This window comes from Symphodus melops (genome assembly GCF_947650265.1).
Source record: "Symphodus melops genome assembly, chromosome: 4".
NCBI classification, from domain to species: Eukaryota; Metazoa; Chordata; class Actinopteri; order Labriformes; family Labridae; genus Symphodus; species Symphodus melops.
This window is the reverse complement of record NC_136694.1, coordinates 24,905,980-24,932,508: the sequence shown is the minus strand read 5'-3', so window position 1 is coordinate 24,932,508 and position 26,529 is coordinate 24,905,980. Positions and strand designations below refer to the sequence as shown.

Here is a 26,529-nt window from a genome sequence, read left to right as displayed (position 1 = left end):
AAAACGAAATAGTCCAATAAGCAGAACTATGACATTACTTTACTCATAATTTGAATATTTTAAAGGTACAGCCTTGGGCTTCTTCCATCGAGCTGGAAAGAGAATCCTGTTTTCCTTTTATTCGATGATGATTCAAAGCCACGCACACATACGTATCCCACCACCCGAGCAATAGAATTGATTGCATAATATTACTTAATTGATCTTAAGTGTTTTCAACTCATTTACTAGACTAAGTCTGGAGAAAATGTTCTGCATTACCATGGCAACCAGCAAAGTGGATGTAGAGACATCACAAGGCAACAGCTCAGCTGGAGCAGAGCGTCAAGAGGGGAAGGCCTTCAATATAGTGTTCCCCATCACTACAGGGTAACATAAAAAGCTGATGTGAGTTCTTCCAATATGTCGAACAGCACAGTCATCTTTAATGTCCACAGAAGTGATTGACACACTTTGGAGCATTTCAGTTAAGTCCTCTGCACAGGAGGAGGTGGTGGCGTGTTCACAGGCTCTCTGCAGCCACATGTAGCAGTGAAGGAGAGTGCTGGATGGGTAATGAAAAGCTTTCAGTTCTTGCGACCGTGGATAGAGAGTTCAATAGTGGAAATCTGTCAGCACTCCTGAATGATCACACATTAGTATTGATGTTAAGAGAGAGAATGTAATGTATCCAGAGAGAAGGTTAAGTATACCATAACATTTAGGACTGAAGGAAGTGATGTAGAAAAGACTTAACAATAATAATGATTTCGTATGGTGAAATAAAGCATTTCCCCCCCAAAACCCGGTCAATGTGATGTAACTATTTTCCTACCTTCTGCCATACAAGATAAATTGAATCCCTCACTACTTAACTACTAAGTGGACTTCAGAGTAAAGCAGAGAAATTAAGGGGCAGTGCGTTTTGAGAATAAATTAATTGGAATCTAGGGAGCCATGCCAATTATCCTGCAATGCCCTTAATGTAGCAGCCTTCATAAAGTCGCACAGTATAAACGTGTTGATTCATTTGCTGATAAATCTTTATTTGCACTTGAATGGACGTGAATGATTACACCTTTTCTAATGCTATTCATCGGTAACAGTGAAGACTTTCCATTCATGACCTGATGGGAATGTCTTCCACCATTTGTTCTGCACTGCTGCATTCAAATCACAAAATGACGGACAGGAGCTGGATTATTTCAGTCAGGTGAGTCGATGACAGGACAGAACCACAATGGAGCTGATTCCCGGAGGACAAAGCATGGAGTACTCCAAGGACAATATGGAAAATTGCCATAATAGTATGACAGAGGTAAAGGTTTGACATACTATGTTTTTTTGTCCATCCTTCTTCATGATGACAATCCAAAACTGCAATTTTATGAATTAGATACGCACTGGCCCAACTTTGACACATAAGATACGGTGGGATAACACACTTTAGATACTCACACCTAAGCTGTTATAAAAGTGAGGTATATCTGATTAATGCACATGGCAATGACATCGGATTTTTTACACCTGGTGAGCAGAAACTTTGAATGTTGTGCTTAGGTTTTAAGATACATATCAGTGCAAGTGTTCAACAGGAAATCTAGATTAATTCATATAAAGGCATAACCAGAAAGACAAGACGAGCATTGACTTCTGTATTGGTTGCCACACTGGAGCATATCAATAACATTTAAAGATGGAAACCTGTAGCAAAACATTTTTTGTTTTTCAATATCGACATGCCAATGCATGCAACTTCCAGTATTTTGCGCAATGCACCTGTAACAATACAAAGAGTGTGGAGAAAATGAGACCTTTTGGGGTTTTTTGCAGTAGCCCATTTGTACTCCAGACGGTTTGCTACGTGGCCATTAATTATTCAAGTCACACACATCTGTCCGCGGACAATGTGCTGTCAATGAAAAAAGAGTCTACCATGAGGATTGCTAGCATACAGCTAACGCAAAACAGCGTATAAGATGAGTGAAGCCGGCATGAGTGTGTTCCCTTACCTTTCAGCACCACCACGACCTCGCTACTAGCAGCATCCTCACCCTCGGCACCGGTGTTGGACGGGGGTTCGTCTCCCTCAAACAGCTGGTTCACCTCTCCCTGGATGTCTGAGGGGCGCCGGTCGCCGTCGCTCTTGGAGACGGTGAACCTCTGGCTCATGGTTGTCGCCGGTGAGACAAACGATTGGTGTTCACGGTGCGGGTTGACGCTGATAGACAAAGACCGGGGGGGGAAAAGGGTTCACTCTTCGGTAGGTGTTAGTCCACCTTCACCGTCTGGAGAGTTCACCTCCCACTACCTTGACCAGGGTGCACAGCCGCTCTTTGTCGAGTAATTGGATGTGTGATGCCGAGTGGACCATCTCATCAACCGGTGTCTGGACCTGCTGAGCGCCTGGGTCCTAAAGCCGACTGATTGTTGTTGGTGGACCCATATTATTAAACAAAACACCCAAAAAAAACAAGAAAGCTTTGTCATTCTTAAAAATAATAGTAATAATAATAATAATAATAATAATAATAATAATAATAATACAGTATGGTTTATCATACAAATACCTTTCAACGAAGCTATCTTTGAGTCGAAGTTTACGTTGCTAGGCAACCACATAGTACCGAAGGATCACCGACTGAAAGGCTTTTTGCTGCTATGACCCCCTAAGTTTTCTATTTATTTATACCGAAATTGTTGATTTAAAATGCATTAAAAAAATGATGGCAAATGTCGAAGCACAACTTATGACCCTATTTGAAAAACATAAATGTGTGTAGTGTTTTTTTTTCATGAAAGAGTAGTTGGTGGGTCCTGTGGTTCGACCAGATGAGACTCACTCGTCGACGCCATGCAGGCCTAATGTGCCACTTTAAGAGTAGATTTACTTGATTACTTGAATTGCACCCTTGAATGTGAAGGCTTTTTTAAATAAAGCAATCCCAGAGTACAAATAAAATGTAATCTTTTTTTTTCTTTTTACAAAGACTCTTCACCCCATTCCCCTTTTCCTTGATAAACTCTACTCCTGCCAAATCCCACCCCAACCCACCACGTAACACATGGACCTCCTATAAAGTTACCTGCGTTAGTTAAAGGTACACATTTATGAACGAAAAGTGGAGGGAAAAAAGAAAATGTCAAGCCCTTTCCTTTATCGTAGCCAGCAGGCTGTGCATGCGTGTGTGCTTGTTTGTTTGTGTGTAGAAACATGTTTATGCTTGACTGCACGAGTGGGATCAGCTGTTTCAGGACTTGCGCTGCAGCTGCAAACCATCTTCAATCAACTTTGCTATAATAACTGGGCTACAACTCCAACACTCGGCCACACCTTTATGCTCCTTTGCACAGCCTTTCAAATCACAGACAAAGAGGAAGATTAGTCTGATGACCCAGTCATCAGACTAATCTACTGGAACTGCACACATCTGGATCTCTGGACTCAAACTAACTTGCCACTTCGCCTGCAAACTCCCCTGTCTTGCACTGCACCATTCCCTCACCATGGCTCAACCCTTGCATTCCCCTGACCGAGAGAATCTTCGACACTCTAAGTTGCACCTGTCCCTGCCTCTGCACTTGGGTTCTCAAAACCAGCTTTGCCTAAAAGAAAAAGAAAATTGTAGTGAGAAATTATAGCAAAGAGAGTGTCACGAGTAATGCATTCCCGAACATAGATTGTGAAATAAAAAGTTTGGTGCTCACATATAGTATGTTAGAGTGGACTAAGAAGAAGATCTAAGGGGTGTTAAAGTCAGTAGACCTAGTACAACAGTCTACTGACCACACACAAGTTCCCTCCTCCCTAAACTAAGGGGGTCCTATTTGGGGGCTGGCTATGTGGCAGGCAAAAGATGGGTGAATGGGGACACTTGGGAGTTGATCAATACAATTGAGTAGTGGATTCCAATAGGATTAAAACTCAAGAGAAGGGCCTCTACATGAAACATTTGAACCAATTTATGAGAAATAGAATTTCCTTTAGCCAGGCTTTGGAAGAGGATGACTGTGGGTTTTCCACTGAAGATAATTGTTCTAAAGGCGATAACATTGTCTTAGGTGTTATCTGTAAGTTTGTTTGGTGGTCTACCAAAGATAGCTACATGAAGAGACATATGGATATTTAAAGAAGATATCACCCTGATTCTGCATAAAATGCATCATCTTGTATGATCCCTTACTTATCCATTTGGATCAGAATCATTAGAGGTATCAGTTCAAATGGAAATGGTTAAAACATTTTTAAGTAAGACAAAGAGAGCTACCATATTTTGCATTTTTGACTTTTGAGTGATAACGCAAAAATGATAAAAGAGCTATTCACAGTGGCACTATTGGTCTCTAGTAAGGAGTGGAAGGAAGATCAGTGGGTTTGCAAACACTTTATAGGATTTGTTATCAAAACATGTGTTCCCTTCCAGAACTTTCCCTAACCCCACATTTAATTGAGAATTGATTTTGCTATTGATATTTAATGGAAACTTTAAATTTAATCCACTGCACTGACAAGAATGCCTTACTTGTACTGATGACTGGGAAATGGTACAGGCTAGACCTTTGATATTCTTGATATTCTTGCAGAGCTAAGTACCTCTCCTGAACAGCATGATAAAGAATTTACACAAAGCTGGAGAGATTATTTTATATGCGCATAATAACCAGTTATCACACAGCTGCTTTTGATACAGTCGACCACGACATCATCCTCCACCTCCTGGAATAGTGGACTTACAGGAAATACACAGCTGGTTCACCTCATACCTCACCAGCAGAACCAAGCACGTGGCCCTGGGCAAAGCAAAATCACTCAACTATGACACCCACGTCATTCACCTCATTCTACCACCTTAAAAACATCGCCAAACTCTGCCCTTCACTCACCCTGGTCGATGCAGAGAAGCTCACTCATGCCTTTTTCTCGTCCAGGATGGACTATTGCAATGCATCATCGGGATCTCTGGCAAGAGCATCCGGAAGCTGCCAGGATCCTGATGAGGGTGCGCAAATACAAACACATCATCCCCATCCTCAAATCCCTTCACTGGCTCCCTGTTAAACTCAGAATTGTATCCACAGATTTGCTCCCCCATACCTCCAGAAGCTCATCACTCCCCAGACCACCTCACACACCCTTCATTCAACATCCACACACAGCCTCATACCACCCACGACTAAGCTCTGCACCATTTACAAAGGTCTTTTGCTAATTTGTATGTTTTATTGTTTTTACAATTCCTTTTATTCTTTTAAACTCTGCAGCACTTTGAGATTTCCGAATGTAAAGTGCTCTACAAAAAATACTTATCATTACTATTACTGTATTTTTATTAGCTACATTTCCTCATTTCCTTGCTACAATTTTTAAGGACATATTTACAGCTTAAACTACCAGTGCTAAATCTCAATGAGACAATAGTAATTTTCTGTATTGCAGCCTATAAAAGAAGTGTCTAATAGTCAGATAGAATCCAAATAAACGTATATCAAACATAATCAAATGACCACTAATGCACCATGGGGATGTGGTGTACGCAGGCAAAAGAAGTCCAATGTCAGGCGTTAAAATAAATACATTTCAGTCTATTTCATGTCCAGTTCAGAGCTCCTTTTAGTAGATTTTACTGGGTTTGGGTTAGGGTAGGGTTTTGGTGCCTCACTAAACAAATGTTCTGTTGGAGGTATAAAGCGAAAGCTTTTTTATTACGGATGTGACTTTGTGGCTTCATCTGGTTTGGCCCGATAGCCTTTGTTCTAATGTGTACCGCTGCTGAAACCTATGGTAAGATTTTTTTAGGTCATGCAAGTAGATATGTAGGTGTAGTATTTCAAAAAGTGGTCGAGGGCTAAGGACTTCCTCAAAGTTATCAGATCGGCTCAGGCGTACTTAACACACAACATTTGTGCGTAAATCATTTGAAATCATTTGCTGGATAGGAAGTACGATGGATGTATCAACAGTGATCTACACACTCATGGAGGTGCTCGTCGCTGTTTGCTGCTGTCTTGGTAATATGTTGGTGATTTTGGCACTGTGGAGCAGTAAGAGCATTAAGCAGCCTACCTTCTGCCTGATTGTGTCTCTGGCTGTGGCTGACATAATGGTCGGCGTTGTGGCCATTCCAGTGGCGGTGGTGGTGGACGGACGAGTGAAGACTTCATTTCATGGCTGCCTCTTCCTCAGCTGTGTGGAGATCCTGTTCACCCTGGTATCAGTTTTGTGTCTTGTTGCTATCACAGTGGATCGATTCCTCCGGGTCTACATCCCTCTTAGGTAAAATTATTTCCAATGCACTTATGCTTCTTCAGTTTGAACTGTGAAGAGAAAACTGTAATAGCAATTTGAAGTTTAGGGAATAAGAAATACTTAAAAAAAAAAAAAACTTCATGTGAGTGAGAATCTCATTGTAACCCCTGAATTTATTTGTACAAGCTATAAACATTGATAGCATTTAAGCCTGACTGAGACCTTATTATACATCCTTGAATTATTGGGGGTTTTTTTGTTCTGTATTTTGTTTTTTTCAGAAAAATGGAAATGCATCATATTGGTTAACGATATAGGTCATTGTTTTCTTTCTTAGGTACAAAAGGATGGTAACACAGAGACATTCCAGACTTGTGGTTGCAGCATGCTGGCTTGTTGCAATACCACTAAGTTTTGCTCCCACGCTTGGATGGTATAACCATAAAACATTATCTGAGACAGTCGACTCTACTTTGATATGCCGATTTATTGACGTTATCCCCATATCCTATCTGGTTTATTCCAACTTTTTTCTCTGCACCCTGACACCACTGTTGGTGATGACTGCACTGTACGGATACATCTTCTTTACCATCAGAGGAAACCTCCGAGAGAGACCAGGCAACGGGGCCCAACAACAGTCTCAGAGTTACCTGAAGAAAGAGAGAGAGCTGGCACTATCTCTGTTTCTGGTCCTGGCTCTGTTTGCCCTGTCCTGGCTTCCTCTCCACATCATGAACTGCATTGTTTACTTTGATAAGAAGACTGATGTACCACACGCAGCTTTTTATGTTGGCATCCTGCTTTCTCATGCAAACTCGGCTGTAAACCCAATTGTGTACGCATTCAAGATACAAAAGATCAAGAAGGCATACCTGAGGATCTGGAGACGGATTATTTCCTGTGGAAAAGAAACTCCAGAACCACAGACGAACCAGTCGACTGACAACAATTTTAGTAACTGAAACAGTGTGGTAAAAAATGTGTAACATAATGTAAAAACGTTTCATAGTCTGTTTGTTTGCATATCTGAGCATACTGTAAAATACCATGACTTTTCTTCAACTCATCAGGATATTTTTATTTAATTTTACTATGTTAATTCTTAAAAATTCTGTGTGAAATATTTTTTTTAATTTAGTCTTACGTAATTAAGCCTGTGGTTACTTTTTCTTCTAAAATGTCAGAAGTAATAGTTTCAGTATGTCACCAGGATTTATGTATACAGTTTCAGTGTCAGTCTTTTAGCAAGGCTGGATGAATACTATCTGTATGCTCTTTTTTATGTCATAGAATAAAAGTGTAATTTCTGAAAAGCGTTCTATTAAAAAGTGGTTTGGAGGCTTGGAGGAAGTGAGAATGTGTTGCTGTCAACCCACACCACAGTCAATGTATCATGGAAACCATTCATTATGAAAGATTTATAGCCAGGCCGTGGAAAAAATGATTTGTGAGAAGTGCAGTCTATTGCATGATAATGATGGCTGAACTTTTTTCAGCCCCTCTTTACAAAGCTTTTTGTATTGTTACAAAAGTCTCTGTTGGAAACCATGAGTGAAAATGTTGGAAACAAAAGATATTACTTTTTAAAATAAATAGGTATATGAATTAAAAGTTCAACTACTTTTTTATATTTGAAATTGATTATCACAATGTGTATTGAGTGAGTATATGAAAACTCCTAACATGAATCTTAACAAAGTTCTGATTGTTTGATTCACTCTATTGAAATAGCTGCCATTGAGTACCTATAACATAGAGATGATTCTTATTGATAAAGCCTCTGCATAAGTCATTGCCCCAACTTATGCAGGGGTGGCCTTAAAGAGGACATATTATAAGCGTATTTCCACCTTTTCAAACAGTCCCCTGTGATTCCCCTTTATTCTATGTATTAACCTTGTTCTATATGTGTTTATGCACTATTCAGCAGTGTTCTGACCTATAAGTGTTGAAAAAAATCCGATTCGTTCAAGGTTGCATTTCAAAATGTATGGGGCTATTTGGTTGCCTGTTCCTTTCTGGTTTCTCCCAGATCCTGAGGTTAATCTATCCCTGCTTGAGCAGAGACATATGAAAAATAATTCTGGGAGTTTAGGTTCACATGTAAATCAGATGCAGAATGAATATATGCAGATCTTTACAAATGGTTCCAAGGATCCAGTCTCAGGGAACACTAGGTTTGGTATGTACACAGTGTCTGCAGACTGATCATTTGTCTGCGTTTACTTCTGAACTTTTGGCTATTTTGTTGTCCATGTGGTGGGTTAGGGCAGTTTAACCTCCAAAGTCTTTAATCTGTTCTGACTCAGTGGCTTCCTTGTTGGCATTGAAAGACGGGTCATCAACATATCGTCCTGATTTGGTTCAGGAGATCTTGTGCTGCTTACTTGAGGTTCAGAATTTGGGGTGTCAAATTACGTATTTATGGGCACCGGATCATGTTGGGATTGAGGAAGGTGAAATCACTGACAGGCTTGCAAATAAGTTTCTCTTAAAACAAGATATTGGGGTGAATGTTCCTTTGAGAAAAGGTGAATGTCATAGTATTTATAAAGAAAAGTGTCAGTGGCAGAGATAATGGGATGAAGAGCGAAAAGGCAGGCCTTTTTTTCTCTCTTCAAACATTAAGAGGAAGGAAGAGGCTTCTGCTAAAATTGGCCAGTAATGTAATCGGTAAACACCCTGATGATCTTTGTCAGTGTGAAAAGGAAGAAACAGTTTGGAGGAATGAAAGAAGTCAGTTATTCAGAGAGTTATCTGACTCTGATTTTTCTTCTTTGAGTCAATATTTTGCGATGTAGTGTCATCCCTGCTAACCAAAACAGCCTCCGATGATCAAAGTTATGATTTTTGCGTCACCAGAGGCTCCTTTTCAGAAAAGAAATACAGAGCTTTCCTGTCCCATTGGAAAATGAGGGCGGGATGCACGACCATTCAAAAACATGACCAGGTTTCTAATGATACAAAGCTTAATGCAAATGAGTGAAGTATCCCTTTAATTCAGGTGAATTTCCCTCGACCTGAATTTCCCTCGGGATCAATAAAGTATCTATCTATCTATCTATCTATCTATCTATCTATCTATCTATCTATCTATCTATCTATCTATCTATCTATCTATCTATCTATCTATCTATCTATCTTTAATGGACACTGTGAATATAGTGACAGTATCGGTAAACACCCTGATGATCTTTGTCAGTGTGAAAAGGAGGAAACAGTTTGGAGGAATGAAAGAAGTCAGTTATTCAGAGAGTTATCTGACTCTTATTTTTCTTCTTTGAGTCAATATTTTCTGTGGAAACAAGCTTTTAATCTGTTGCTGGCACAGTACTTCGATTCTTACATACTGTATACTGGCCTGTATCATAAGATAAGAAATAATTATCCATTCCTAGACTGTGGATGGCAGCGTTACACTCCGCAGGCGACAGCCAATTCATCAGAAGAAGAAGAAGAAGACGAAGAAGAAGAAGAAGTAAAGGAAAAAGAAGTGGAAAGAGAGAGAGAGACAGACAGACAGACAGACAGACAGACAGACAGACAGAGAGAGAGAGTTGTAGATGAGTGAAACCGATCTTTCCGAGGAGCACATGAAGGCAACGTTACACTCAACTTTGTTCTTCTCTTCTCTGTTATCTTACTGACAACAGATTGACCCTCACTAGTTCACTTTTAAACAGAAACATCGCGTGTTTTCAGTTTACTCATTCAGTTTTGTGGCTGCATCTCCAATAGGACAAGTTATCTGGATAACTAAAGGTAAGATACCGAGCGTCATTTTTCAAATGAATCTGTTGATAAAACATGAACGTATAGCCAAAGTTAGCTGACAAAATGCTAACATTGTAACATTGTAGTGAAGAAAATTGATTTCTGGTATGACAACGATTTTGCTAGTTATCTGCTGGCAAGCACTGCATTACTGTAGTAACTATGGTAACTCACAGTAGTAACGAAAATAACCAACTAATGTAAAGTTTGTTTTGTTTGTTTGGTCAGTGGTTTCTGATGCAGTCTGTAAGGGAGAACACGAGACGGATCGTCTGTTGTAAAATTAATTACGTCACAAAAATGTGGAAAGCCCTCCCACCATAACTACCTTGTATTTTTTCAACCACACAAATGACACAGGTTAAGATCTGACACTAAATGTATCCACTGTTGGATGAATAATAATCTAACTTATCTTATCTATCTTCAATTGGGCAACAGAAGTGTGCCCTCAAAAAGACACTGGCAGTGGCACAAAGCAGTTACGTTTATCCTAAATGGAGAGAACAGAGCTGACAGTAACATTTGTCTCAACAATGAATTTAGATCAAATAGAGCATTTAATCCCATATAATAATAATAATACTTTAATAATTATTATTACTATATATATATATATATATATATATATATATATATATATATATATATAAATGTGTATATATATATATATATATATATATATATATATATATATAAATGTGTATATATATATATATATATATATAAATGTGTATATATATATATATATATATATATATATATATAATATATATATTATTATTATAATTGTATAATAATAATAATAATAGTAAGCATTGATGAACACTTGTTTTTTGGTCTTCTAGTTCTTTGAGGTCATGCAGCTGGTGATCCGCCCGTTCTGTCCCTCGGACAAGGATGCAGTTCGCACTCTGTTCAGCATCGGCATCAAGGAGCACATCAGTCCATGTTTTCACAACGCCATGACCAGCCCTTTTCACAGTGCTTTCACCCTGGCGCTGTTTGCCGTTGGCTATCTCCTTGGCTCTAACATAGGTGTCTTGGTGTTACCTGGAGTTTGGGTGGGCCTTGTGTACTTCTGCTGTCATGAGCTGTATGCTGGCTTTGTCAAGGAGAAGCTCCACACCGATATGCAGGACATCCCTGGGAACTATCAGAGCAGACCGGACGACTGTTTCTTGGTAGCCGAGGCTAAGGTTGACGAAAGGCCTGAAATTGTGGGTATGGTGGCTGTACTGGCCAAACAAAGTGGAAATGAGAAACATGGGGAACTGTTCCGGATGATTATCTCAAATTCGTGCAGACGGATGGGTCTGGGTGTCAGGATGGCTCAGACTGTGATTGACTTTTGTAAAGAACGAGGTTTCTCCAAAGTGGAGCTGGAGACTAGTTCAACTCAGACTGCTGCAATTGCTCTGTACAAGAAACTGGGATTCAACGTCGTCCTCTCACATACTGAAACACATGCTCCTAGTTGGATTGTAGCACTGAGCAAGGTCACCATTTTAAGAATGGAAAAGCAGCTGTAGTCCTGGTGATGGTTCTCTTCATGCAGTTTCAGCAATGAATCAAAACAAGGCAAGTATTCAGATTCTTTACAAAAGCATAAGCACGAAATAATATATTTTTTTAAAAAGTCACGCTACAAAATTCAGAAAATGATGAAAAGTGTAAAAGAGGAAAGTCACAATCTTTAAAACTTAAACAGCTGGACCTCGAAACAAACAGAAAGTCTTAAACATGGTTGAATAATTTTTCAGTTTTGGGCTTTCTAATTTGAGTACCGGTAGTTTAAAATGCTGCAAAACATTTTTGAAAAAGTTTTAGGTTCTTTTTTTTTTTCCTGACTGCAAGGTCGTTTGACAAGTGGTTAATCATTTATAGTTTGGTTGTTACTTGTGGTATCGGCTCTCCTTTGGTTTTAAAATGTACTATCTTCTGTCTTCAGCCTTCTACTTTGGACAATATTCCTCCTCTTGCTTTAAACATTAACATCTCTGAGTGAGGCTGTGGCTCCTCAGTTGTATTTAAAAGACATTTTTAAACCGCCTCTTATGTCCTTTGGTACGTGTGTTTCATTTGAGATTGTTAGCTCTCTTAAGACAGGTCCTCTCATGTATGGTGAATTGTAGTTGATAAAATGAAGATAGTTTTATAAGCAGATTTAATGAACTTTCTTCCACTGTTTTATCAGTTCATACATGAACTCCTGTCATTTTATATAACAGTGTTACACATGTACCTACACTAACTCGGCAGAGGGTATGTTTGGGTTTAATGGTGATAAATGTGTAACAACATTTCTACTGTACAAACACACAGTTGAGCCCAGAATTAAAGAATATGAAGTAAGGAAAGCCAGCTCGATGTGGTGAATGTGTCACCTAACAGCTGTATTCACACATTCGCTAACCCACAGCTTCCTGTGCACTCCAATAAAGAAAAGGTCTGCATTTATAACATGGTTAACAAATGACAATGGACAATGTTGAGAAATGTTCTTCGGAGTACAGCTACTTGTTAGCGGTGCTTATGTATGATTATACTGACCCTATGCTGTGTTCCTTGACCTTAGTAAATCATTCAGCCTGTGCAAATCGGTTGAAGAACCAACTCCCTGTAAAGATCAAAACCTTCATCTTGTTGTCATCTGCTTTATGCTTTGAGGAAGATGATTTGTTGAAGTCTTTAATCTGTTGCTGACTCTGTGCCAACTTCAGTGAAAGGTTCTTCTCTTGTTTTACCCTCCTTAAAGGGATACTTTACCTGTTGAAACATAAATCTGTATTGACATAGGTTCATACATGTTGTAATTTTATATTTTATTTTGTGCCTTCTTGACCAAGAAAAGGAAGAAAGTGGCTTTTTGGCTTATGTGGATGAAAGACAACAACTCCCAGAATGCACAGCAAAACAGGCCCCTCCTGCTGAACTTGAGGATTTTATGGTGCATTCACATGGTGTGGGACACATCGAAAAAATATGTTTCTTGAGTTGTGAAATGTACCTGCTCAAGCCAGAACAAAAACACTCAAGTCTTTGAAGAACGACTTCCCACCTCGGACACTTGGACCAGCCGAGCAGCACCTGAATGCAGCACTATTTACAGGTATTTACTAGAACATATGCGGTCATTTCCACAGCTTATTACCAGATTTCTTCCAGAAAGAATTGGCCTCTTGGAAATTCCTGGCAGAAAACGGACTCTATGTCTGTGTGCACGGGCAAGAAGGCTTCTTCCTTCTCATTGCCACGGACCTGCCTGTTGGCGCCTGTCAGCCCGCTGCGATATTGCGGCACGTAGAAAGAGCCAAAAACATCCGATGTGTGCACAAGACCTTCAAAATCCCCTTCATCATATCAGTTTGAAGTTTAAACCTTCTCTCTTCGCTATTCTCGGTTCTTATCAGCTTTCTCCCCATAGAATCTGTAGCATAGATTCCAAGTAATATGGAAGACGTTAAGCTTGGATTCTGGGAGTGAGGTCCCGCCCACTGATCTGTGATAGGTCTGTAGCTTCCGCGTTAGAAAATATGAGGAAGTAGCGATGTATTTTCATCCCTGCTAACCAAAACAGCCTCCGATGATCAAAGTTATGATTTTTGCGTCACCAGAGGCTCCTTTTCAGAAAAAAAATACGGAGCTTTCCTGTCCCATTGGAAAATGAGGGCGGGATGCACGACCATTCAAAAACATGACCAGGTTTCTAATGATACAAAGCTTGATGCAAATGAGTGAAGTATCCCTTTAATGGACACTGTGAATATAGTGTCTGTCACTGAAAGTCTTTTGTTTTTGTTGATTAGTTTTATGACAATACAGCTGTGATTTTCTTTTCACATGTGACTGATCACTTTGAATTTGACAGAAAAATACAAATAAATAAAATCTACCTCGATGGGATGTCTCTTTTACTTGCACACAGTCTCCTTCTCCCTTCACTTACCTGTATAACACTTAAGTATTGATGATGATTAGACTAAGTAGAACACTACACTTAAACCTGGAGTAATGAGGCAAGGCAACACGTCCCGTATTAACAGGTGCACTAATACTTAGAGGAGGGACACATACAGTTTTGTCAATCTCAAGGATGAGTTCAAAATCAATATAATAAATAAAAGTATATAAAATAAATATAACACCTGCGCATTATGGTTTACTCAACAGTCAGCACTTCACTGAGATTTCAGTCATAAACTGTTGAGTCAAATAACTCTTAGATCCAGGCTAAGGTGTACAGACACTCAACAAGAGTAACAATAAATCCTTTGCTGGTTTGGGAGTACAATAGACGTATCAACAATGATCTACACATTCATGGAGGTGTTCGTCACATTTTGCTGCTGTCTTGGTGATATGTTGGTGATTTTGGCACTGTGGAGCGATAAGCGCATTAAGCAGCCTACCTTCTGCCTGATTGTGTCTCTGGCTGTGGCTGACATAATGGTCGGCTTTGTGGCCATTCCAGTGGCAGTGGTGGTGGACGGACAAGTGAAGACTTCATTTCATGGCTGCCTCTTCCTCAGCTGTGTGGAGATCCTGTTCACCCTGGTATCAGTTTTGTGTCTTGTTGATATCACATTGGATCGATTCCTCCGGGTCTACAGCCCTCTTAGGTAAGAAGTAGAAGCATGCTGGCTTGTTGCAATACTGCTGAGTTTTGTTCCCATACTTGGATGGTTTAACCATCAAACATGATCTGTGACAGTGGGGGTGCTTATACAGTACCTCGTCAACAGAGTTGTAGGTGGGTAATTTCGATATTTCCGAGGAGCACTTGAAGGCAGCATTCTAATGTCATTCTCTTCTCTGTTATCTTACTAACAGCGGACCCTCTCTAATTCACTTTTAAACAGAAACGTCGCGTTGTTTTTCCACACTTCCTTCATTCATTTGTCTGTGTGGCTGCGTCATCTCAATAAGGACGAGTTTAACAAGTTATCTGGATAATTAAAAGGTAGGATACCTAACTTCTCTTTAAAAATGAATCTGCTGGTAAAACGTGAACGTATAGCCAAAGTTATCCGACAAAATGCTAACATTGTTTCGGTGTGTTTGTAAGCTAATAAATTCAGTTCAGAAAATTGGTTAGTGGTAGCGTAGCGATTCTGCTAGTTAGCTGCTGGCGTGCACTGCTGCACTACAGTAGTAACTATGGTAACTCACGGTAGTAATGATGGTAACCAACGAATGTTAAGTTTGTTTTGTTATGGACGGGGTTTCTGATGCAGTCTGTCAGGGAGAACACGAGACGCATCACGTTGTAAAAATAATGACGTCACGTAAATGTGGATATTATGTTGACTGCTCGTTGGTTAATAGGGGAGACTCATTTAAACACCAAACATGTACTGTAATAATCTCGTCCAGAGCTGAGCACCCCACGTTTTCTACCCATACATGAGCAGAACCTGGTTTTAAGGGTACACTATGTAGTTTTAGTAGAGAAATGTGAAAGTTCTGATTCTGTGGTTTATGGTCATAACTCTTTACATAGACTGTCCTCAGAGGAAACTGTGGTCTCTTTAACACTAAACAAAGATAAAATGATAGTTATGGTGGTTTACCGGCAATAGTGAACCCATAACTCTCCTTTTAGCTTTAAACAGTGTTTCAGCACCACTATACAAGGTTACAAACTCACCAATGATAGGACAAATACTGTACAGAAAAGGAAAGCCCTCCCACCACAATAACCTTGTATTTTTACAATCACACAATTGGACAAAGGTTTAAGACATTGATAAAACTAAATGTATCCGCTGTTGGATAAATAATGGTCTATTCTTATCTTACATTCAATTGGGCTACAGAAGTGTGCCCTCAAAAAGAGACGCACGAAAGCAGTTACATTTACCCTAAATGGAGAGTACAGAGCTGACAGTAACACTGGTCTCAACAATGAATTAAAAAATGTAAAACCTTGGGACTTACTTCTGCAACATTTCAACCTTTATATTTTTGCTCTTCTAGTTCTTTGAGGTCATGCAGCTGGTGATCCGCCCGTTCCGTCCCTCGGACAAGGATGCAGTATGCACTCTGTATACCGCCGGTGTCAAGGAGCACATCAGTCCATGTTTTCACAACGCCATGACCAGCCCTTTTCACAGTGCTTTCACCCTGGCGCTGTTTGCCGTTGGCTATCTCCTTGGCTCTAACATAGGTGTCTTGGTGTTGCCTGGAGTTTGGGTGGGCCTTGTGTACTTCTGCTGTCATAAGCTGTATGCTGGCTTAGCTAGAGAGAAACTCCACACCGATATGCAGGACATCCCTGGGAACTATCAGAGCAGACCGGACGACTGTTTCTTGGTGGCCGAGGCTAAGGTTGACGAAAGGCCTGAAATTGTGGGTATGGTGGCTGTACTGGCCAAACAAAGTGTAAATGAGAAACATGGAGAACTGCTCAGGATGTACATCTCAAAGTCGTGCAGACGGATGGGTCTGGGTGTCAGGATGGCTCAGACTGTGATTGACTTTTGTAAAGAACGAGGTTTCTCCAAAGTGGAGCTGGAGACTAGTTCACCTTTGACTGCTGCAATTGCTCTGTACAAGAAACTGGGATTCAACGTCGTCCTCTCACATACTGAAACACATGCTCCCAGTTGGATTGTAGCACTGAGCAAGGTCACCATTTTAAGAATGGAAAAACAGCTGTAGTCCTGAATATTCCCAGCGACCCCCCCAGGTGATTGTTCTCTTCATCTGTGGTCACGTTTTATTATTGCAAAACCAAAAAATAATGCAGTTTCAGCAGTGAATCAAAACAAGGCAAGTATTCAGATGTTTTTATAAAAGTACAAGTTAGCCAGGTGTGGTGAATGTGTCACCTATTATCAGCTGTATTCACATTCCTGTGCACTTTTGACATTCCTTCCAATAAAGAAAAGGTCTGTGAGTCTCTTTTTGATGAACACACTTTGGACAATATTGAGAAATGTTCTAAGGAGTAAAGTTACTTATTAGAGGTGCTTGTGTATGATTAAACCCTATGTTGAGTTTCTTGATGTTGATAAATCATTGAGCCTGTGCATCAAAGAATCAGCTTAAAGGTGAAAACCTTTGTCTTGTTCTGTCACCTCTTTATGTTTTGAGGAACCTGATTTGCTGTTATGAAGTTTTATTTCACTGCTGACTCTGTGAAAGTTGCTTCTCTTGTTTTACCCTACTTTAGGGAAACTGTGAATATACTGTAGTTTCTGTCACTGAACGTCTTTTGTTGTGAATTTTAAAATGACGCCCTGTTGACTGTTAATGCTACAGCTGTGATTTTCTTTCACATATTACTGATCATGTGGAATTTTACACAGAAAAACACAAATGAATAAAATCTACCTTGATGTCATTTTTGTTTCTCCTCCTTCCTTCACATACCTGTACAACACTGAAGTGTTGATGATGATTAGATGAGTCAAAGTACAAAGAATTTGTCAATCTCAAGGATCCCAATTCCAAGTAAAGTAAATCTTCAATCTGTTTGAATCTTGCACTTGTTCCCCACTCTATCTCGCCCTGATTTCTGACTATCTACTGTCCTGTCTCTCTAATAAAGGACAACAAAAATAACCACAGATTAATCTAAAAAGAACAGAAAAAAACCCAATTTAAAGTCAATAAATAAACAACCAGCTGAAAATCAGAATCAGTCAGTAACAACATGATAAATGACTAGTTTTTTTCAGAAACTTTATATTTATGACTTCACTGCAGCAGGCATAATAATAATAATAATAATAATAACGGTATTTGTATAGCACCTTTAAAACAACTGTTTACAAAGTGCTTTACAGATAAAAACAAATACATCAACATTTAGAGAGAATGACGTTGCATTTGAATAATGAACAGTAGAGGGCGCAATCGACCTGAGAAACTCTAAAGCCCCTCAGTCAGTATTAAAGTGTAAACGACATAATCTCCAGTCAGTTAATAGAAGTATAACTATTGTGAATATAAAATCACTGAATGATACGGATAAGATGGCTTGGCCAAAATGTTCCAGCAGAGGAACTCTAAGGTTTCAGAATAAAAAAAATAGCACTTTTCCACCAGGATTAGAGATTCAGCTGATATTTATGATTTTTGATTTTTGGGCTTCTTTCCATGATTTAGATAGGACTATGGATAAAGTAGGAAAGGAGCTGTGGGTCAGATCTGATCCCAGGCTGCTCATGCTGAGGAGAACAGGAAAATACAGGGAAATACTGTCTTTGTTTAGAATCATGATTTATCATTTACCTCTTCGAAACAGTGACTGTGTTTCAACTCTGGACCACACCTTGCCATCAATGACCAGAAATCTATACCGGATCTCTGAAACAAAAAATATGAACACAACTTAAATCAAACATGAACATAAATGAAACATTAGAAAAAATGTAGTTTCCACAACTGAAAGTCAGCCTCATTTACAAAAGAACTATTCTACTGCATCCAGACACCTGGTTCTATGAGGGTTGCAATTGCTCTCTTAACTTAATTTTGACACTTACACTTTTGAAATTAAATATAATTTTTAAATGTTTTATTGTGAGACAGTATATTTCCAATCTGGTAATGCTTCTTTCCAATCCTCTCTTGAACACCAGCATTGTGAAACAGTGTGGCTCTTTGTTCTCATATTATTATGTGCTTGGGATTTTTTTTTTTTTTTTTTTAAGTATAGGGTCTGTGCCTGTCTGCCAATTTGCTGCTGAAAACTCCTGATTCCACTGATTCCTACAGAAGCATATTGGTTTTTTGGGGGGGTTTTTTAAACACGTGATGGAAACTTAAACGAACCAGGTTATTACTCTAACATGAATGAACTCTGTTACTCTGACACGTTTATATATTCCACCACGAGGGGGGGCCAAATGTCTAAACTCCTACATGTCTGTGGGGCACACTGCTTTAGTTTTCTGTCCCTCATCAGGTTATTTAGTTGTTGTTGTGACCAGAAATGATGTTATGAACCTCTCCTGTTGTTCTCATGTGTTTTTACCGGGTGGGATTTCTCCAGAAGCTCTGTGTGCTTCATCGAGAAAAAAAAAATATATATATACGTGTGTACATCTGGAGGGAATAGGTACTTACAATAGTTGTAGGTACAATGTAGGTACAATGTCTAAGTACATTAATGCCTACACTTTAGGAGAAAGTCAGTGAGGAGGCTTCCAGTGTGGGGTAATTAGCTTCTTTGCTGCTGTTAATCCAGATAATAATGCTCTTTTGTTGTCAATATTAAGCCTATATTAGAGAGATAATAAGATATGTGTAAACTGATAGCAAATATCTCAGATAAGTTTCCAGAATCTGGCCACTGGGAGGAGGTTCCTAAATCATGTGTAAAAAAAAAAAAAGGACCAATAGCCTTTTCAGAACACTAAGTACATATTGGATCAGCAACCATTGTCATTGATTGAAGCTTCCATGGTGTCAAGTCATCATGATGAGTCCAGACTTTGTCCCAGTCAAAAGCTAAGTCCAGATCAGGGATGTCAGCCCTCCATGAATGCCAGGGGCCTGTATGCACACTGCAACATAAGACGATACAGTTTCAACCTCTTATGCTGTGTATAATCTGATGAAGTACAGGATGTGGTGTAAGAGGACTCTAAAGTCGGACTCCTCTCGTATAACCTTTAGAGCCGATCTCAATTGCAGATAAAAGAAGAGGGAAGGGAGTGGTAAGTTCAATTCTAAGCATGTGTCTCTGAATGAACGCAAGAATAGGAAACTGGGCAGAGAGAGTGGTAAAGGAGCCACAGGTCGGCCTTGAACCCAAGCCATTCACTTCTAAGGTCTATAGCCGCTAGGCCATCTGCGCTTCTATAAAATTGGTTTACAACCTTTGCCAAACATTTTCACAACAGTTCAATTTGGAGTAAAAACCTAAAAATGAAAAAAAAAAAGAAATGAAGAATTTGTTGATTAAATATGTTTTTTCTTTCAGATAACCTGCCGTTAATGCTTTTGATCTTCTAAAGCGCCGCCTTCACATCCCTGTAACCACAAACCCAACACACGACTCTTGTTTTGAGTTCATATCTACACACATTTCAGGTGAATGACACTTGGCAGCTCTCCAAAGTAAAGAGTGCGATTGAGAAACCTGAGGTAAAGTAACTCCTGCTGGTGTTATAACACTTGGCAGTGTTTTTGTGTGCTCTATCCGTCCGTCAGAGGCTTTGAGTTCAACACTCATGAAAAAAGCCAAACAAGATGGCAATATATCTGTGTCAGTTGTTTGAGAGGCTGAGGGGACAAACAAGACGGCTTGTACTGTTAAAGGAGTCAACACACAACCTGTGTGTGTGCTGTGATAATATTCAAAGAGAAAACTCTTTTAACACAATATGTTTACATGAACATACAGACAAGAGATGCGCCATTATAAACTGGAGGATGTGTAGAACAGAGGCAACACATTTTTTTTTAAAAAAGCTAAATGCACGTATACCTTAAAAAAACAAAGGATCACAGGGCCCTGCGGTTATGTCTGGTGCCCCACGTGTGGAAGCTATTGTCCTCGTCACAGCGGCCGTGGGTTTGAGTCAGACCTCGGCTCTTTGCCGCATGTCACCCCACTCTCTCCTCCTAACCTGTCCTGTCTCTCTTCTACTTTCCTGTTACATAAAAAAGGCAAAAAAAGCCCCAAAATAAAACTTTTTTGAAATATGATAACATTGCTTTCTGGGACTGGCTGTGTAAGGCCTGTTTTCTACACCGAAGCAATTCAGTTCAGTGTTTTCTGTGCTCAGCGTCCAAAGCACGAAAACGCCTTTGACATCTGTTGTTTTTTTTAAACAGTACCCACAGCACTCTTGGTCAAAAAAAAGTTCAACTTGTGAAACCCTGCTGTGCTCATCAACGATCTACATAGCAAATAACAATGGTCAAGAAATTTTTATCCCTGACATTTTTTTCAAAAAAACAATTTCCAAATTTCTAAATCAGCCGCTAATGCCAGGGCACAATATCAATGGTGGGAAAAAAAATCAGTCACCAATCTGTAATTCTTCTTCTTGCTTTATAACATCCAGGAGTTAAATCAGTAACTTGAGAGGCAGATTTTTACAGACATCTGGAAAACCTTAACAATATCAAAAAGGGGCTAAAATAAGAGTCAACCTGATGAAAAACACTAAAAGAAGTATGAGATAAAACACCTTGGTTCTCTGTTGGATGGAGTGTGGCTCAACAATAATGGACCTTGATGTCCAAACATCTTTGTCATCTCTAAGCAAAAGGGATATTTAGAATCAATCATATTGGGTTTAGGTCATTGTCGTGACATTCCTCTCCCCGTCTTGGGGATGTTTGTGAAGTGTTATGTAAATGTGAACTCTTTGAAACCCTGTCATAGTGGATCTATATGAAAACACTGTCAGTTATTGACATGAGATTACCTAAAAAGATGCAGCCATCTGAAGACGATGATGAAAGTATTTAAAGAAAGTGGACTTTCATCATTCTTTGACGGAAGTTGTATAACATTCTTATCTTTAATTTGTATTATGTATCTGTATTAAATATGAATAACAAAATTGTAAATGTATTTATATATGTATAATTGTATTGAAGAAGATGTGGTGTATGAGGGATAATGTGTGGCATTGTTATGACAACACCCTTAAAGTACATTATCCTGCTTACTACACATTGGCCTACTTACTGAAATCATTCATTTGACACAAATCTGGTATTTGTAAAAAAAAAAAAGTGATTGATCTAAAGATGACATAATTCTACCGCTACAAAATAGTTTGACTGAGAGCTGCGTCAATGACAATGGTAAATTCTGTAGCCTCTGAACCCACTGCAACGAGGACTACAGTCTCTGTGCATGGGGCAGGCGACATAACCGCCTAGAACATCCTATAGCCTTTTTAAAATTAATTTATAAAGCTGTTATTTACAATGAACTGTACCTGTCAACTGTGGTTGAGTTCGACAGTGTGAAAAGGTCAACATGAATAACAGCCTGTTTGACATTGTCTGAGTCTATTGATGTTTTCTTTTCCATTCCCCATCTTTAAACACTGTTCTGTCTGAAACCGTGTTGATTTCCATGTTTACTTCATGTGCTATCTTCAGTTTTTTCGATTTCTTTATCTGAGTCGGCAGTTTTTTGGCCCCTTTTTCTCCTCGATTTTTTTCCTCCCTTCTCATTTTCCCACACTAAACAAACAGACATCAAATTTAACAAACTTCTTTTCTGCAGTTTAATATGATTACAGTTTTTCTCCTAGAGTCTGTGAATAGACACCTATCTACAGTAGCAACAATCTGTTCTTAGCACTCTGCTATGAATCAATAGAAGATCTTTGCTATGCTTGATTGGCCATTTAGAATTATTTTAGTTTTAGTATAAAACACAGTTGTTTTTTTTAGCTTTTCTGCAGTGGCAGTAACCGTTTCCAGCACTCAGCACCAAAACACATAAACATCTTTAGTCTAAGCACTTTTGGTTAACAATACTTCAACTTTTGGAACCTCCCTATTCTCCTCAATGTCCCCTTATTCTCCCCAACCATTCAAAATCAAAAAGGAGGTAAGACTTCTGATATCAACATTGCAAATAGCAATGGTAAGAAAGTAATCTTGTATAAAATCCAGGAATAAACAATAAAATTAAATATAAAATGTCCTTGAATAAAAGCAAATATTAAGCATACAGAGCAAGTGGAAAACAATCTTAATGTCACCTAGCAACAGTAAGTGCAGATGAGAACTGTTTTGTAATTGAAAAAGTGAATGCTGCATGTGTAAGAATGTCATCAGAGGACCCAGGCCTTTCCCATTTTTGAGGCACATAGAAAAAGATTTAGATAACTGTCATCAGCTTTTCAGTAAAATGTCCTTGTGGGTTAGAGTGTTGAGTGGGTTCAAGTTGGAGTGCATGCTTAAACTAAAGTAGACCAAGAAATGACCCGTAATTGACTCATTTTAAGATTAACGTTCCAGATAAATATTCCTGTGGTCTTTTATCTAATGTTGAGTTATCTCTCGAGATCATTAAATTTTTTTCTACTTTCCCAAATATGCAAGGAGGGAAAAAAATGACTCAAATGTGATGGTCAAGGATTGAGTTCTGAGGTTGGTATGAGTCAATATCAGGCATATTGCATTATGTTGCACAGCCATGCACTCATTCACCAACATGTGTTCACGTGTCAATCAAATGGAACAGCATGTATGGTTTCACAACAAGTCTTTTAGTTGTCCGGGCAAAAAAATACCTATTGCACAAGACGAGTGGACAAATGCCTAGTTAAACACGCACACAAATACACACTTATAAACACACTCTAATACACACACAAGAACACAGCTGCCAAGATGTGTAAGAGCTTTTTGATCAGGTCATGTTGACAGACTGACCCTTTAATACGCACATCTCTCCTGTGCCCCACAGGAGGCAGCCGGCCGTAGGGCACTGACTTCCTCTGCAGGCTGTTAAGAGAGAACACAGCTCGGGTCAAACAAATATACACGCTGCCGACGACACACAAAGCCCCGTCATCGGTGACTTTACCATATGTGTTTTTACCGTAAATGGACAGCAACAACGAAATGTTTTTCTGACCCTGAGTCCCTCTGAACCAATGTTTGATCAGGGATGAGTCAAAAAAAGGGTTAGTTCAAAGAGTTACAGACAAAAACATTCAGGAAGGCATTATTCTATGTGAAGGTGTTAGTCATAAAAAGAAATCTAATGTGACCAAAATGTCCCCAAATGTAATCCGAGCGGGAATATAATTATCTGTACCTTTTTTCACTTATATGAATGTTTTTTGCTAAAGGAAAAAACAACACACTAACTACATTTTGTGTAAAATGCAACACTTTAAAAGTGCTTTATCAGTTTATGAAATCATAAATCATCAAATAAAAAAATTATAATATAAATATCATAAAAAAATCAAAGTGAGCAAGGGGAACCTGAATTGACTTGAGCATACAGTACTAAATGATTGTGATATATGTTATATTAAAAAGGGATTTGTTGGTTTTTAATCAAATAAAAAAAAAACATGTATGGCTGTCATGTGTTTGTAAAATAACTTTTTTAAGTGTTGTCACATTGTCATTTAAATAAACTACATTTCATCATTGACACTAGGAGCTACCATCCTGTTGACAGGTGGTTCACAAAGGAACTGTCCTTGTATTAATCTAGAGTTGAAGTGTACTTAGTCACCCACTTCAATGTGTACAGACCATGAAATGGCCTGTTATCAGTTGTTATCACAATGAAAGGGCTTAAGACTGCAACTACCAGTAGGCAAGAAGGTGTCCACAGCTTTTCTGGAGCCTCGAGTTCAGGAACTTGGTGGTTGTTTCCTTGGAGCACAGCAGAGAGTTCCGAGGGGTTATCAAAGCTCGACAGTCTTTGCACACAGCGAATTCATTAGCTGGGTAATCACACTGCTGATAACACCATCCCAGTTTCACCTCTGAGAAAGAATGAGAGTTTGTGGAATACCGAGAGAGGACTCAGTTCTTGCTCGCCCTTATCTTCCATTGGAAGCAACAGATGAACCAAAACATTTGATAAATGAAGATACACCCTTTATGGCCCTTCTCTTAGTTAACATCTGAAGTTCTCAGAACTGGCTGCCACATGATCAATCAATGAATAAGAACCACTGAGCGATTAGGTGAGACACTGATTCCATCTGCTCGTGTACACCAAAATATTAGTAATATAATAATTTTGCAATTACACATGAGGGAGTGATGTCAGCACTGCTGTGATTCAGTCGTATAGGCATAATGCAGCATGCCATATGATTTGTTAAATAATCCCCTCAAAAACATTAAAAAAATGAAAACAGCCAGGAAGTGTGGTTCCATGACTGAATGAGCCGAGGTAAAACTTAACAGCTCATGTCACTTATATCCCCTAATTATGCATACCTTAAAGCCTTAATATTAAACAATTCACCCTGTGCACATTTGATTAAAAAAACCCACAGGCATTTAAAGAGGACAGAACTGGTTTTTGGTGTGTTTTTTTTTTCTTTTACCACATTGAGTTTTTCTCAGCTTCATTGCCGGACATTTTAAAATGGAGCCTTGTGGGAATTCACTCTCCTTTGGAGCCCGCCTCAAGTGGCCACTCCATGAACTGCACTTTATGGGACTCAGAATTGGCTCAATTTCCCATCAATCATTACTAAACTCATTGAGCCTCAATATACATCTTCAATGTGCTCCTCTGCCGATAGACATTAATGCCTTGCTAAGCTGATTTGGAGGTGGCGTAGGGCGCTACTACATTGCATGTATACTCCTGTATTATAGACAACCAAGAGCTTTAAAATAAGCTGTTAGCACTCAACTCAGCGGGCGATGTTGCATGTTAAAGTCAAATATTTCAATTTTTTGTTTCTCTCATCACAACAAATAAAGTCATCACTCGATGTAGACTGATTAATCCATCTGTTGATGAGGACGATGTCATACTGTGAAAAGACGTTGAGTTGAGATTGTTTTGCCAGTTCAGGCTCTGTTTTTAAATCCTCCTTTATCCTTGAACTTCTTTGTTCACTTCTTCGCTAACCCCAAATATACTTACACTTGAACACACTCATGGCTACATATGGTCACTGGACAAGAATGACAGCAGATGAAGCGGGCCCCACAGAGGCTTAACTTAATGCTGAACAGAGACAAATAAAGTTTTACAGACTTCCGCTATGGTGAAATGATATTTACCACCCAATAAACTGTCACTGATTCATTATAGAGAAACTTCACCTAACATCTTTAACAAGGAAGCATTACCCGCAGTTTAACCACTTTAAATATTCTTCTTATTACAGAAATCTAGGCCAGAGACGTGGAACGCCTCCCTTCTGCTAACAGCTTGTTCTGTACACAGTCTGAAACAGAACACAACAAGTTTACAGCCGCCCAGAGAAGATCAGAGTCCTCCAGAGAGACCCTGAGGAGCTGGTTCATGGAGAAATCGATGCGGTTAAATGAAATACAGTAGCAAATAACAGCGGTGGGAAAGGTGGGGGGGCATGGGAAAGAGACAGAAAAGGGGCCGTTAAAAAACACGCACACAGACAAATGTTGCTGTGATTACGCACTGAGGGGTTAATGATCAGATGGACGGCCTCATCGATGTGTAAAAACATCTGTTTAGAGGTCAGTCACTCTTCGGCCCTGCTGGCCCTCATAAATCATCTAACATGGGCAAAGAGTGTGTCTGTACACACGCAAACCCCACACATACTGCCACGTCGTTTGGCTTATCATTTTGTTTGTAGTTTCTTTTTAAAGTTTCTCTTTCTTCTTTAAACTATAACAGCCTGTAATAATGGCCTGTTACATGAGGAACTCTGTCGCGCTGCATTGAATTGTGGAAATTTCAGGATTTAAAAAACACTCCTAAAGGTGTGAGATGATGGTGAGTGACCAAACTAAACCATTATTCTGTGTGATTTACAAACAGCTACAGCACTTAAAGTAATCCCTCTTTAAAGACCAGATTTAACAACGGAAGAAAGAACCCTTTTCACAGCCCA

General features: G+C 39.2%; 4 protein-coding genes and 1 long non-coding RNA gene across 7 annotated transcripts in view; 3 read left to right on the top strand and 2 right to left on the bottom strand.

The window, feature by feature from the left end:
* The window catches only part of slc12a5a (solute carrier family 12 member 5a), a 152,156-nt gene extending 149,506 nt beyond the window's left edge, over positions 1–2,650 (bottom strand). For all 3 annotated transcript variants that reach the window (XM_079341417.1, XM_079341418.1, XM_079341419.1), the window contains exons 1-2: positions 2,550–2,650; positions 1,992–2,402 (exon numbers count right to left, since the gene is read on the bottom strand). In XM_079341417.1, the coding sequence (XP_079197543.1) occupies positions 1,992–2,151 (160 nt within the window). In that variant the 5' untranslated portion in view covers positions 2,152–2,402; positions 2,550–2,650. The remainder of the gene's footprint in view (positions 1–1,991; positions 2,403–2,549) is intronic.
* Positions 2,651–3,387: 737 nt separating this feature from the next.
* LOC306822149 lies at positions 3,388–6,119 on the bottom strand. The gene is made up of 3 exons (XR_013778857.1): positions 6,044–6,119; positions 4,864–4,970; positions 3,388–3,585 (listed from the first exon to the last, which is right to left on the bottom strand). It is a non-coding gene; the product is annotated as an uncharacterized lncRNA (long non-coding RNA).
* LOC306822145 (adenosine receptor A3-like) lies at positions 5,925–7,335 on the top strand (the record flags this gene model as incomplete). Its single annotated transcript, XM_079340915.1, has 2 exons — positions 5,925–6,253; positions 6,564–7,335. 2 exons carry the CDS (start codon positions 5,925–5,927, stop codon positions 7,189–7,191), a joined length of 957 nt encoding a protein of 318 aa, XP_079197041.1. The 3' UTR covers positions 7,192–7,335.
* Positions 7,336–9,761: 2,426 nt separating this feature from the next.
* nat8l2 (N-acetyltransferase 8-like 2) lies at positions 9,762–13,904 on the top strand. Its single transcript, XM_079340923.1, has 2 exons — positions 9,762–9,991; positions 10,852–13,904. The coding sequence occupies exon 2, from the start codon at positions 10,864–10,866 to the stop codon at positions 11,533–11,535; it is 672 nt and encodes a 223-aa protein (XP_079197049.1). The 5' UTR covers positions 9,762–9,991; positions 10,852–10,863; the 3' UTR covers positions 11,536–13,904.
* A 609-nt stretch (positions 13,905–14,513) lies between these two features.
* On the top strand, positions 14,514–17,351 carry LOC306822147 (putative N-acetyltransferase camello). Its single transcript, XM_079340922.1, has 2 exons — positions 14,514–14,966; positions 15,983–17,351. Exon 2 carries the CDS (start codon positions 15,995–15,997, stop codon positions 16,664–16,666), a length of 672 nt encoding a protein of 223 aa, XP_079197048.1. The 5' UTR covers positions 14,514–14,966; positions 15,983–15,994; the 3' UTR covers positions 16,667–17,351.
* Positions 17,352–26,529: the final 9,178 nt, after the last annotated feature.